Source organism: Hemicordylus capensis, chromosome 4 (assembly GCF_027244095.1).
Source record: "Hemicordylus capensis ecotype Gifberg chromosome 4, rHemCap1.1.pri, whole genome shotgun sequence".
NCBI classification, from domain to species: Eukaryota; Metazoa; Chordata; class Lepidosauria; order Squamata; family Cordylidae; genus Hemicordylus; species Hemicordylus capensis.
Genome location: NC_069660.1, coordinates 80,878,231 through 80,893,063, shown reverse-complemented (window position 1 = coordinate 80,893,063; position 14,833 = coordinate 80,878,231). Strand labels below are relative to the sequence as shown.

General features: G+C 43.8%; 1 protein-coding gene across 3 annotated transcripts in view; it reads left to right on the top strand.

The window, feature by feature from the left end:
• LOC128321918 (adhesion G protein-coupled receptor E3-like) overlaps positions 1–14,833 on the top strand; it is a 75,055-nt gene that overhangs the window by 37,191 nt on the left and 23,031 nt on the right. For all 3 annotated transcript variants that reach the window (XR_008305417.1, XM_053242454.1, XM_053242453.1), the window contains exons 7-8: positions 3,527–3,698; positions 13,681–13,800. Coding sequence is in view for 2 of the 3 variants with exons in the window: in XM_053242454.1 (XP_053098429.1) it covers positions 3,527–3,698; positions 13,681–13,800 (292 nt within the window). In the remaining variant the exon portion in view is untranslated. The remainder of the gene's footprint in view (positions 1–3,526; positions 3,699–13,680; positions 13,801–14,833) is intronic.

Sequence of the window (14,833 nt, the reverse complement as noted above, 5' to 3'; positions counted from 1 at the left end):
CAAAAATGCAGTATGTTTTAGCTGCTTAATGCAGTATAATGTTCAGTTTAATTTTCAGTATGATTATTTTGAGTTAATTGAGTAGAATTACAGGCATAGGTAGGGACTATTTTTTAAAGGGTGAAAATAAGGAGCAAGGACTACTTGAGTGTTTTGCCTGCTTAATCATGAATGTATGCACAAAATTGAGATTAATTGGCACAAAGAAAAAAGCCTGTGTGTGATCTTGTGTAAGTTTCAGTGATGAGATAGAGGGGAGTAAGAAGGATTTTGTGAAGGTGGTTGTTCATGCCGGCCAGTGAATTGCTGTGAAATGAATACCTAACTTATATATTACACCTTAGTTTAAAGAATATACATACGGATCTCTCTCTCTCTCTCTCTCTCTCTCTCTCTCTCTCTCTCTCTCTCTCACACACACACACACACACACACACACACACACACACACACACCCCTCATTCAGTTCTGGACATGTAAAGGTTAAGTGTGCTATTGAGTTGGTGTCTACTCCTGGTGACCACAGAGCCCTGTGGTTGTCTTGGGTAGAATACAGGAGGGGTTTACCATTGCCATCTCCCATGCAGTATGAGATTATGCTTTTCAGCATCTTCCATGTAGCATGTGTATAAATGTGGTTTAGTGGTTAGAGTGCTGGACTAGGACTGGGGAGACCTGAGTTCAAATCCCCATTCAGCCATGAAACTAGCTGGGTGACTCTGGGCCAGTCACTTCTCTCTCAGCCTAACCTACTTCACAGGGTTGTTGTGAAAGAGAAACTTAAGTATGTAGTACACCACTCTGGGCTCCTTGGAGGAAGAGCAGGATATAAATGTAGTAATAATCTGTAAGGGACAGAGGAGCCATGAGATTTCATAACCCCATGAGAAATGAACCTGTTCTTCTATATGCCATAAATAATATAGCTTGAGAGGCAGATACTTATCTCTTCTCAGCTATCCTGGAGACCTTACTTCTTGTAAAGTCAGAGCCAGAGGTGAGGGGCTGGAGGTGAGATATAATGTTTTTGTGTGCCACACTGTGCATGGCGCATTATTTGCGTGTAGGAACATAGAAAGATAGGAAGCTGCCATATACTGAGTCAGACCATTGGTCTATCTAGCTCAGTATTGTCTTCACAGACTGGCAGCAGCTTCTCCAAGGTTGCAGGCAGGAATCTCTCTTAGCCCTCTTTGGAGAAGCCAGGGAGGGAACTTGAAACCTTCTGCTTTTCCCAGAGCAGCTTCATCCCCTGGGGGGAATCTCTTCCAGTGCTCACACATCAAGTGTCCCATTCATATGCAACCAGAGCAGAGCTTGCTTAGCTAAGGGGACAAGTCATGCTTGCCAGCACAAGACCAGCTCTCCTCCTATTGTATCAGTTTGAATCTGTAACTGACATTTCCATCAGTTCCCCCAATTGTCCTTTCAAGTGGCAAACAATCACAGAAGCTGATGACAAAGGTGTGCTGTCCCTTTAAATGCCACAGGCCTTGGATGGTTCTAAGCCAGGCCTGCCTTCTGACAGCTAGGATGGATTCTTCAGCCCTGAATTTTTCAAACAGGCTTGGCTGCTGTTCCCTGATGGCTTGCTTGAATTCTTGCAGTCCTCAATCTGGTCTCTCTTATTTTATTTTATTTTATTTTATTTTATTTTATTTATAGATTTATATACCGCCCTTCCAAAATGGCTCAGGGTGGTTCACAACATGATAAACAATTAAAACAAATTAACAATTAAAATCAAACTATTAAAACTGGGTAGCCATTCCCCAGGTCATCAGTATCTAGCCAGCAATGACTCTCTTCCCTGGTAAACTGACTTCCTGAAAGGGAACAGGCACCATAGCTCTTTGCCTGCCCTTCCTCCTTCAGCTCTGACTCCATCTTCAGCCTTCTTCCTAAGACTTCCGTCCCATGCAGTATCTTCCACCCAATCTGCCTGGAACCCCCATCACAGGCCCGTGTGTGTGTGTGTGTGTGTGAGAGAGAGTGAAAGAGAGTGATGTGCACACACTGCCTTGATAGTGCTGTGCTGCCCAGAACAAAACTCTTTCTGCTCACTGATGGTAAGAATTAAAGGGAACGCTGGTGGGAGGGCACGCATCTCATAGAAACTGGTGGGGAGAGAGAACTTAAAACAGTGCTATTGTAGGACTGAAGGGAAGATTATCAAGTGACTTATAGAGTGAATTAAGATGCCATCCACTTCAGTTTCTAACTATCCTGCAGGAACTGGGCTACACAGGAACACATATATCCAAACTATTTTATTAGCATAGAATTGTGCTTTCTTGATAGTTACAAGTGATACTTCATTTGAAGTATTTATAGTAACCTATAAGTAACAGAGCCAGCGTGGTGTAGTGGTTAGAGTGCTGGACTAGGACCGGGGAGACCCGAGTTCAAATCCCCATTCAGCCATGATACTAGCTGGGTGGCTCTGGGCCAGTCACTTCTCTCTCAGCCTAACCTACTTCACAGGGTTGTTGTGAAGAGAAACCTAAGTATGTAGTACACCACTCTGGGCTCCTTGGACAAAGAGCGGGATATAAATGCAAAATAATAATAAAATAAAAATAATATATAATACATAATACATAATTATATTATATACAATGTTATGTACATAATTACATAAAATCTTTGTGTATTAAATTTTGAATACACACTAATTGTATTTCAAATTTTTATTTTCCATGATAACTAAGGGCGCTCAACAGAGTGTTGCATCTGGGCGCCAGATCCCCTAGAGCTGGCCCTGCCTGTGCAGTTCACAGCAGCCGCTGGGCAGAGAGGACAGCAGCCATGGTCCAGAGAGGTGAGGTCTTCTAGTTAGGGATGTGCACAAGCCAGTTCAGTGCTTCCTTTGGGAAGCACCGAACCAGCTAGGGCCCCCACACCTGATGGGAATGCAGGGGCAGTTCCCTTAAGAAGCAGGGAAGCAGGTCCTTACCGGCTCCACTAGCTGCCCCGCCACTTTTCTGGGCACAGCGCTCACTCTAGCGAAGGCTGCATGTGGCTGCAGTGCTGTTTGCTGCATCCGACGGAGGGTGTGCAGGTTGCAGGGAACAGTGCTGAGCCATGCATGGCCTTTGCTAGCGCAAGCACCACACCCAGAAAAGCGGCAGGGCAGCCGTGGAGCGGGTAAGGACCTGCTTCCCTGCTTCTTAAGGGAACTGTTCCCTGCCCCGCCCATGTCCGCATGAGCCATTCATGCACATCCCTACTTCTAGTCAATTTCCAGATCTTAGTCTTGCCAACTACTGCTTCGGTGACCCAAGTTGAATAGAATATTTCATGGTGGACATGCAGATATTCCTAGGTGCCTAAGTAATATTTTTTTTACACCTAAGTTTATCTACACAAACACATATACACCTGTGATTCATCGAGTACCAAACTGAAACTGATCTATAGACACTAAGTATATTTCGAAAATGTCTTTCTTAGTTAAAATCTTCTGCAAATTAAAACTGAGATTCTAAACGGTTGTGAGATCTGTTTGCTTTTTGCAATGTTGCAGGAAACCGCAAAATCCTTTGACACTTTCAGCAATGCTCTGTCGCAGATTAAAATGAAGAATGAGATTGTATCAGCTGTGACATTTGCTCTGAAAGGAGTAAGCACAACTGCATTAACAACTGCTCTTGCATCACCAGACAAACCAACACAGACAATCACTTCTGAGTTAGTAGGTAAGGAAAACAGTACTTTCATTTCATTTTCTTCTTTTTTATGTTATAAAAGTGTTTTATACTGATGACACTAAGAAGTTCACAGTATCCTAGTTCTTCTTTCCTTTTTATTTGATTTTATTTTGTTTCTGCCTCTTTGTACTATTGTTGTGATAAAATAGCAGTCCAAACAATAGGCATTATTCAGAACTGGATGCAAGTGACTGATTGTCTTGATGCTCTTGTCATGGACAAATCATTCCATGGCAAAGGTTCAGATTCTTATGGCCCATGACCTCTGCAGGGGTGGGTACCAGTTAGAATGGTATGTCTTTGGAGACTAATGAATTCACTTGGTTTCCCAGTTTAATGGTGGTACCTCTACGCACACCAGTGCCGCTAAATTGAATGCCACTCGATCTTCCATGGCAATCAGGAAATTTTTCTGGGCACAAGGTGGTGGCTATATTCCGGCAGCTAATAAAGCCTTTCAGGCTAAAGTGATACCTCAGCTGCTATATGGGATTCAGGTTAGACCACCAAAAGACTTACAAGCTTTAGAAAAAGTACAATCGGGCTTTCTGAGATCACTATTGGGGGTACCAAAATGTGTCCCGAACTCCTTAATACGGCTGGAGATTGGGCTATGGAAATTGGAGACCAGGGCCTGGCTGCTCATAATCCTGTATTGGATTAAGACTTATCTTTACCCGGCAGGACTTATACCTCATCTCCTTGCCGCTACCCCACAACCCCGTTGGTGTATGATGGTTGAGGAAAGACTCCGGAAGATGGGCTTCTGCCCAGTACAATTGTTAGAACAGGGCGAGTCAACAGCAAGATCCCTAGTCAAACAAAGGCTTAGGGACATAAATTTCCAGGAGGAAAGGGCCTCCGTAAATAGGCCGCTACAATTCCTAAGCACTAAGAAAGACTGGGTCACAGCCTCTTATTTCTATACAATCTATTCACCAAAGCTGCGCTGGGCGTTTACAAGAGCTCGCTTGAATGCTTTACCCTCAGCGATGCTAGTAGGGAAATTTGAGAGAAAACCCTATGAGGAGAGACTATGCCTTTGCGGAGCTGCTCCCGAAACACTGACGCATTTACTGTTACACTGCCCACTTTATACAGATGAAAGAGATTTATTTTTATCTCAGTATCTGAAAGATCTCCAAAGCCACTCAGTGGAGACAATTCTTATATGCTTATTAGAAGACAGGGACCCAACAATATCCCTGGCGGTTGCTAAATTGTGTTACACATTGACCAAACTAAGAGAAGCTAGAGCACAGCAATTGGTTACTGTCAAAGATTCCTGATTTTATATATTCGATGACATTTTAGACTTTGTTTCCATTATTTTCTTTTTACTGTGTATATTCTGTGTATATTGATGTTTGATCTAAGATCGTAAATAAACAACAACAACAACTTGGTTTCCCAAACTCTTGTGGGAAATTACCCTTTGACATTAATATGTTTATATATTACTGCCTGGTTGATTTCTGGAATGGCCATTGGTAACTGAAATAGTTGTTTGTAGATGTCTCTTCTGTGTAGACACCAGACATTCCTTTAGTTTACTTGGGAGCCAAACACCAGACTAGAGCACAAGTTGCAGAAAGGTCATGCAAACCGAAACTGAGGGATAATGACATCCCCACCATCACCACAAGGTGATGGCGAATTAAAACAACAACCTGTTTCCTATTACCATTGGTTCTGCTCAGTGCTATCCAGAAGAATTGTTTCTGTTTCCAGTAGGGAAATACTAACTTGAAACAGGAACATAAATTTGAAAAAAATATACCCTTCTGTTTTCAACCATTGGCCTCTGGAACTTTCTGTGTTGAACTTTATCTATAAGATTAGGGGTGGGTACAGAACTGGCATAGGCGGTTTGGTTCGAATTTGAACCAAATCCAAACTGAACCTCCCGGTCTGCGAGTCAGTTTGTTAGAATTGGCAGCAGTTCAGTTTGTTCTGTCAAACTGGGCTGAACCAATTTGCTTGTAAATTTGCTTTACAAACAAGGGGGGGGGGGTTCCTCTAAAAAGTGGTTGGCGGCGGGGGAGGACACCTTACTGGTTGTGGCAGTGGCTGTGGTGGTAGTTGTTGCGGTAGCTCCTCGGCACCAGCTGGGGTGACTCCACAGCAGGGGCCCCTCTCAGCCCCACCAGCACTCCCCCTACGCCGTGGGCCAGGGGGCAGTCTGATCTCAGCCTCCACACCTGCATGACCTTGCATGGTGATGTAAATGACCTCCTTGCATGTGGGGAGGCCAGAACTGGGCTGCCCGCCAGCCCACAGTGGGGAGGGGGAGAGTGCCGGTGGGGCCCAGAGGGGCTGCTGCCGCCACAGTGGAACTGCCTCCACCACTGCAGGGAGCCACCGCCACAGCCGCCATGATAGCCGGTAAGGTACACTTTCACCCACCCCGCTCTGAACCCCTTTTAAAATAGGGAATCCCCCTTTGCTTATCAAGGAGAATCCTTACTGGATTCCTCTTTACAAGCAAGGCAATCAAATTGGGCCAAAGTGGTTTGATCCAGGCCCGGTTCAATTCGAACTTGGACTGTCCCCCTCTTTGGAGAGCCAGTCAGGTTTGAGCTCGAATGGGCCAGTTCAAATAAAACCAGTTCTGCACATCCCTATATAATATTGCTCATATCTGATATAGCACCACAGTTGAGGAAGCACCTAACTAGAGGTAACATTGGTATTCTGATCCCAGTCTTTTATGGTTGATTAAATGAGACTATTGTGATGGCTGCTGGATTACTGCTCTTTGTTAAGCTGATTGATTCTTCATTATTAGAGACAGAGAGATGACCAGTTCATATTTCTTCAGTAGGAAACTAATGGGAAGGTTTTCCTTAATATCCTGTAATCAGAGTCTCTCTAATCTTTGGGAGGTGACACCCTTTGGGAGAAGTGGAGAGATGCCTTTCCTGTTTGCAACAACTTTGAATTAGGATGCAGGCAGAGGCAGATAGAGCTGAGTTTTTAGCTGAAATTATCTGTGTTAGAACTAGCATGGGAAGCTGTGGGAGTCTGCACTGTTGCTTTGGGAAATCTGATGCAGGATCAGTGTTTTAAATTTTGCCGGGTTTTTAGAGCACAGATGCAAGCTTATATCTGTAAGCAAACAACTATTGCAAAGATACCATAAATTTCCAATGCTCTCTCTCATCCAAAGGAAGCTAAACCCTACAATGCTATACTAGTAATTCTCACTGCTCAGGCAAGTAAGGAACACTTAACACTGTTATCAATGGTGAAATATTGTTTCCTTGGAAAAAAACTGTGAGCATGAGAATGAGTGAATAACAACACTTCTGAAACAAATCAAAGGCATCCTAACAGCAGAAGAATTGAGGGGTATAAAGATGAGTTGATGGCAGAGGTGTAACAATAGGGGGGGCAGGGGGGCACGTGCCCCCGGCGCCATCCCGGCGGGTCACGTGGGAGGCGGCAAAAAGTGGCTTCCCCCCACCGCACCCCCTGGATCGCCCGCCGAGTGTGGCGGCGGGCGTGCGGCGGCGATTTGGTGGTGGCGGGTCGCCTGCGGCGTTGGCGATGGCCTGTACTAGTAGCGGGCCGAGCGGCGGTGCGGCGGCGCGGCGGATCACCCACCGAGGACTAGTGCAGAGCAGCGCCGAGCCTGCCTTCTGGCCTGGCGCCGCTTCCCAACTGCGCAGGCGTGCAGTGCCTGGCGCGCCTGCGCAGTTGGGAAGCGGCGCCGGGCCAGAAGGCAGGCTCGGCGCCGCTCTGCACTAGTCCTCGGCAGGCGATCCACCGCGCCGCCGCTCAGCCCGCTACTAGTACAGGCCATCACCAATGCCGTGGGCGACCCGCCACCGCCGCCTGGCCCGCCACCGCCAAATCGCCGCTGCATGCCCGCCGCCGAATTGCCACCGAATCTTCGCCACCACTGGCGATCTGCCGCCTGGGGGGCGCCACGCCGCCGCCAGGTATGTGGGGGCCGAGGGGGCGGCAGGGGGGGCGCCCTGGGCGCCGTTCTCCCCTGATACGCCACTGGTTGATGGAGTCAAAGAACTACATGCATTTGCAAGAAACATCAAAAGAACTGGTGGATCCACATGAAGATTGTCACCAAAAGGCTGCTTGGTTGGAAGGAGTGGGTGTCTGATAATATAATTCATTGCCATCAGCAAGCTTCATTGGAAGCAGTTCATACTTACAGAACTTCTGTGGATGGGCCTACAAGGCTTTGGGTTCTTGATATCCTGTCTGAGTAAGGCTGTACCCATGGGGAATTCACAGGAAGTAAGTCAGGGAGTGGTCTAGAACAGAAAGCAAGAACAATGGACTAACAGGCCAAGACTGTGGATCCATTCCAAAGATCCAGACCAAATCCAGAAACCAAGAGTGGTCCAATGTAGAATTTTCAGAGCCCTGTATAGATTCCAGGAAAAAAAATTGTAATGATAAGGGCTCGGTGCTGAATCCTTATATATCTTATGCACCTGACTATGCCTCCTAGGCCTTGCTGACTTGCCAAGGAATTGGGGAGACTTATGCACTAGCCTTCTAGCTTGGAATCTGAAACTCTATCTCTTCTCTATTGTTATCCTGCACCTGGCATGCTATTTGCAGTGTGAATTGGTTCAGCCTAAAGCAGCAACAACAAATATTTATATACTACATTTCAACAAAATTTTCTAAAGTGGTTTACATAGAGAAATAATAAATAAATAAGATGGATGAATAATAAATAAAGCAAGGCTCTTAGTGGCAGTATCCAGCTCTGAGGTCTCTAGTCTGGGGGTCTCTGGCTCAGGGGGCCCTTGATTGTAGGACTCAGGCTCATTTTCAAGGCCCCATCTGTGCTTCTGGATCCTCTGATCCACCTGACCCCTCTCCTTTTGAGTTAGTGTCTAGATTGCTACTAATGGTCTGGGTAATGTTTGACTGCACATGCCTAGAATCTCACTTAATGCTTAAAGTGGAAACATAATTTGTTGGGGAAATAGTGGTTGGTTCACATAATTCAGCCAAGCATTAAGATAAACTTATATGCCAAACCAGTAGGGATGTGCATGAACCAAGGTTCGTGCACTGGTTCGGGGCTGCATGGAAGGCTACAACATTCTGACCACCGTGAGGAGGGCTGTCATGGAGAGGGCCACACCATGCTAGCCAATGCATATGGTGCCTATACATGTGTGGACATGTGTGTGCTGGCATGATGTGTGGGTTCTTTGTGACAGCGCCATTGCAGCAGGAAGCTGTATGTGGCATCAGAGAGCAGGTAAGGCCTCCTCTTTTTAAAGATCCTGCTCACCGCTCCCCTCCCCACAGCACCAAACTGGTTCAGGCCTCGTCCAAACTGGTTTGGCATCGAAACAGTGCATGAACTTTGGTTTGTACACATCCCTACAAACCAGGTCATTGCAAACTTTGGCAGCATCCCTAATTATATGTTAATATCTACAGAGTTCTGTCTGCCATTTCCATCATATCTGGGAACATTGGTTTTGGTTCTGAATCAGTGGGGACCATGGTAGACTGGATGAGAACTAGCAGATTGAAACTGAATCCAGATAAGATATGATAATGGCTTGTAGACCATGAGTCCAAGGGGAGTGAGATTTTTCTGTAATGCAGGGGTTCTCAAACTTGGGTTCCCGGATTTTTTGGATTACCATCATCCCTAGCCACAGTGTCCAAGGCCGTTGTGGCTGGTGATGGTGGGAGTTGTAGTCAAGCATCTAGAGACCTAAATTTGAGAACCCCTGCTGTAATGGATGGGACCTTGCTTCCCATTCATTACAATAGAATGTTCACAGTCTGTGAGTCTGCTCTTGGACCCAAAGTTGCTCCTAGCTTCCCAAGTGGTAGTCGTGGCTAAGTACTTATTTTAAAATGGGAGATATTCCTGCAGATATATATAGCCTTTAAGTCAGCAGCAGGCCTCCCTCCAGTTATACCATCTGGAAATCCTTCCCCTCTGACCGCCGGTTACGGTTCAAGAAACTACTAGTCTGATAACTCAATTAAAACTGGGTAAAGTGCCCGGTTTGGATTTGATATCAGGGGAGTTATTAAAGGCAGAGGTTGATGGGTGGGCACCGGTCTTAGCCAGTCTTTTTACATATATAGATCAGGCTGTGCAAATCTGAGAAGAATGGAATACGGCCGTTATTGTTCCAATATTCAAAAGTGGTCAGTGCTCCAATCCTGCGAATTATCATCCAATAAGTTTGTTAAGTATAATAAGAAAAATGTACACAAGACATCTATGTCAAAAGCTTATTGAGTGGGCGGAGCAGAAAAATGTTCTTAGAGAGGACCAGGCTGGCTCTCGACTTGGTCGTTCCACACTGGACCAGGCCTTAGTTTTGCAGCACCTCACAGAATATCAGTAACAATGCCTCCTTATATGCGGCATTTATCGACTTCCAAGCTGCCTTTGACTCAGTTCATAGATCTTGTTTATGGAATAAACTGGCCAAAACTTCAATAGACCTTCGCCTACCCTCACTCATTCACATGCTGTATGAAAATACCTTTGTGAGAGTTAAGTGCGATACTATTGGCCATTTATCTGATCCAGTTTCCACACAGAGGGGGGTTAAACAAGGTTGTATTTTAGCTCCCTTTCTCCTCAACTTTTATATTAATTTTTTAATTCCCCTCCTGGATAGACCTGTTGTTCATCAACAAAAGCTAGCAGGTAGACCTACTTCTATACTGCTATATGCTGACGATGTGGTTATATTATCTACAACACTCATTGGCATGCGAAGAGCCTAGAGAATACTCACGCAATTTTGTGAGAATGAATCTCTTATCATTAATACCCAAAAGTCTAAACTCGTGGTATTTGGTAAGAGACCGAAAAATCATAAATGGGTAATAAATGGCATCAGGGTTCAACAGGTTAAAACTTATAAATATTTAGGTATTGTTTTTCACTCTAGAGGGTCGTGGAAACTGCATTATGAGTATGTGGCAGAAAGTGCCCAGAGGAGTGCAACTGCAGTAAAAAAACTGCAATAAACTGCAGTAAAAAATTTATATACGAAAGGTGGATATTATATTCCGGCAGCCCTCAAGGTGCTCCAGGCAAAAATATTAGCCCAAATGTTATATGGGATTCAGATCTTCCCTACAGGTAACTTTTCTATATTGGAAGCTGTTCAGACGGGCTTCCTTCGGGCTATTTTTTATCTTCCTAAATGTGTTTCCAATGCTGCTTTACACCTTGAAACTGGAGTGATTAGAGTTGAAACCCAGGCATGGTTATATCTGATTAACTTCTGACTTAAACTCCAGGCCCCCACTTGGGCCTTGTGCCATTAGTGTTGGAAGATGAATTCCAGTCATCCTGGCGAAATAATTCACAGGTCATCTTTGGTAAGTGTGGGTTTTCATGGCAATATCTGTCATCTTTAACACCTGATGTTGCTAAAAAGATAGTTCTCTTTGTTTCTCCATATCTAGCACTAAGTTTGATTACTGCAAAGAACACTTTAGGCAGTTTTTTGAACTATCCCCAGCCAGCAGGATATTTGATACACCTGACCACTTTAAGTCATGGAAGAGCTTTCTCACAGGCACACTTTAACGTGTTACCTTCTGCGGTGTTAGAAGGGAGGTTTAAGGGAATTCCCTTAAGGAATCGGTTATGCCCTTGTGGCGCTGGAGTTGTTGAATCAGTAGTGTGTGTCCTTTTACACTGTGCCTTTTATAGGTTCTGTCTATATGGATATAACCTATTTTAAAAGACAAAACAGGTTATTCTGATGATTTTTATGTTTCTTATTTTTTAATGGATTGCCATGCGGAGGTTACAGAGAGGATTGCAAGATTCTGTGTTGCAGCATGTAAAATGAGATGAGATGAACGTAGCTGTGTATGACCTTGCCATCTTTATAACTCAGTTGTATATAATTTATTATTTTGACGTTGTATATTTTTATTGTATTGTATTGTTTTTATTCCTTGTTTGTTTTCTGGTCATGGACCGTAATAATAAATTTGATTTGATTTGATTACTTATTTTAAAGGTTTCTTCAGAGACTAATACTGCATCTATCTATATCTATATCTATCTATCTATCTATCTATGTATCTATCTATCTATTCATTCATTCATTCATTTATTAAGACGGTATAATGGTGATGAGATACACATCTTCCAAAATCTACAATCTTCTTTTTCAAAGACCTCTTTAATGCATAAATAAAACATAAAGACAGATGTTCACTGATAGCAGATGTTTTGATGTGAAGTTTCCATAGCACTGAAGTTGATGTGTCACACTGAAACATCTGCTATCTTTGAACATCTGTTTTTATGTTTTATTTACACATTAAAGAGGTCTTTGAAAAAGAAGTTTATTTATTTATTTAGTTAGTTAGTTAGTTAGTGCATTTTTTAAAATACTACCCCATATACAAATCTCTGGGTGGCTTCCAATTTCAAACAACAAACAACAATTAAAACATTATATCAATTAGAACAGTTTAAAAGATAAAAATTAAAAAATTAAAACTTAAAACTGTAACTTATGGACGAAAAGCCTGATTAAACAGGTATGTTTTCAGATTTTTCTTTTAAAAATTCAGAGATGGGGAGGCTCTAATTTTGTTTGAGAATGTGCTCCAAAGTCCTGGGGCAGCCCTGAAAAAGAACCGGGTTAGAGTCGCCACTCAACGAACTGGTAATCACCACAAATGGAGCTCCCCTGATTATATTAATAGGCTGCAGTGTTCACGGAGAAGAAGGCATTCTCTTTAAATACCTTGCACCTATGCCAGTTAGGGTCTCATTTTAAAAGAAATTATTGAATACATTTGTGTTTTAAACGGGCTTCCCATTAATGTAGTGACTGTGTTTATACTCTGTATCTTATTGCATTGCTTTTATGGTTTGAGGGATTTCAGTTGATATTTTAAACTGGATTTATGTGATGTTGATCTTCTTGTTAGCTGCTTTGCTTTTTGTTTCATAAAGTAAAAGTGGAATATAAATACTATAAATAAATTGGAACTCCACAGAGCACTTTCTGTCACTAGCTGGGGGAAATGGGCATTTTCTCAGTGATTTTCTCATCAGCTTGAATTTATTTATTTATTTATCTATCCATTCAATTTCTATACCGCCCTTCCAAAAATGGCTCAGGGCGGTTTACACAGATAAATAAATAATAAATAAATAAATAAGATGGCTCCCTGTCCCCGAAGGGCTCACAATCTAAAAAAATGCTGGACAAATGAAAGAAATACTTCCTTCAAAAAAGCTGTGTGGTTTCCTCATAACATTAACAAATGAGTGCAAACATCTTCTATATATTTAACTCTCTAAGATGTACCATGGCTAATCCCATGCATGACAGCTCTCGCGAGAGTTCAGAGAGCTGCCGGATAGCCATGGGTACAGGTGGGAGGGAACAAAATGGTGGACTGGCCAGCAGGGGGGAAAGCGGTGGTGGCCAGGTGGCGGCAGGGATGGAAGGATGATGGATGAGCAGAAGAAGGTGGCGATGGCAGGGGGGCATGACATCGGGTGGGCCAAAAGGGAGGAGTGCCTGGGGGTGGGAAGGAGATGATGGCGGCGGGCAGGCAGTGCAGCCTCCCTCTCTGGCCCGCCTGCCAGCCAAAAGGCAGGAGCATCCGGCGGGGGGCGGAGGAGGAGAAGCGTCGTCTGGCTGTGGATGGGAAGCAGCAGCCAGCCTGGCTGGCTGCGGAGGTATAATGAGCTGGTGGGGGGGGGGGAGAATGAACTGGGGTGGGGGAAAGAATGAACTTGGGCTGAATGGGGGAGAGAAGGAGAACTAGGGGCGCAGATGCTCTGTGTCAGATCAGCTAGTTTTATGTATTGCATTAAAAACTGATCATCTGATAAAAACTCATAGTTAGTAGCAATACATTCGATACATATCCAGGAACTCAAATCTCTAATTTGCTTATTTTAATTGTGTGAAATCAAGGTGCTACCCTGTTTTGTTTTTGTTTTGGCCTGTTTTAGCTATTCAAACACATCTCATCAGTAAAGAGCAGATTTCAAAAAACCAAATTCTCAAATTAGAAGCAAGAGGAGATAGAATGGCCATTCATCCCAGTGCTGTGACTAACTCAGTCGCCAAAGGTAAGCTCTCTACTGATTCTCAAGTAACATCCATGCAAATATTCAAGAACACCAACAACAGCCTCTTACTCCCTTTTAATCCTTCAGAAGAGATACTCACACATCCCCTTTCTTTTGAGAAAGCAGACTGTTTTCTTACAGTCATCCCTTGCCAATTGTGATAGTTCCATTCTAGCAAAATTCCTCAGTTGGCAAAATTGTGGATGGCAAGACTAAGAAGTCTATGGGAATTAGGGGGTTAGGGAAACCATGGTCGCGAATGCCCCTTAGAAAAAAGGGGACAATTTTTTAAGGCACTTAAAATCATTAAAAATCACTAGGAGTCACTAAGAAGAATGAGCATGGTGAACCTCAGGACAAATTTGGAACCACTTAAATTCAACAAGCATCACCAAAGAATGAGCAGATTGAACCTCAGGTTAATAGGAAGGAAGAATTTGGAACTACCAAAAATCACTTAAATTCACTAACTCCCTCCATCCCCCCCCTCTCCCCCCTGCACTTCTCTTCATTTCTCTTCCTCTCTTCTGTGTCTGTCTGTCTGTCTGACTCTCTCCTTCGTCTCCATCTCTCTTGTGCTTCTCATGATCCAAAACGCGCAATAACTCGTGCATACTCAAGTCGCGGTAAGAGAGACCGCCTACAAAATCCATACACACATACTTCAAACTGCGTTAGACACCGCATTGGTGAGGGATGACTGTATTGACCAGTTTTGACCAGTTTTGACCAGTTTTGTTGACTGTTTTCATTAGAGCAAAAACATAATTTCTCTGGTACAAACTTGACACAGGCCTCTTCCTGCCTATAAAAGTCATAGATTATTTATTGGTGTCCTTTAGCTCTTTAAGTCCCTTTCTTATGTTTCTGTATTTATTGCAAAACATGTCAGTTTGGGATATATGTCTATTAAGTATGCATGAGTGATAAATTCCCTGTATATGCTGCTCCCCGTTCTTGGCCCACATTTTGCACAATGCTACAGGGGTAGAAGAAGGGCTCAAAAAGTATTAGGAGCCCAGAGCTCCCAAGA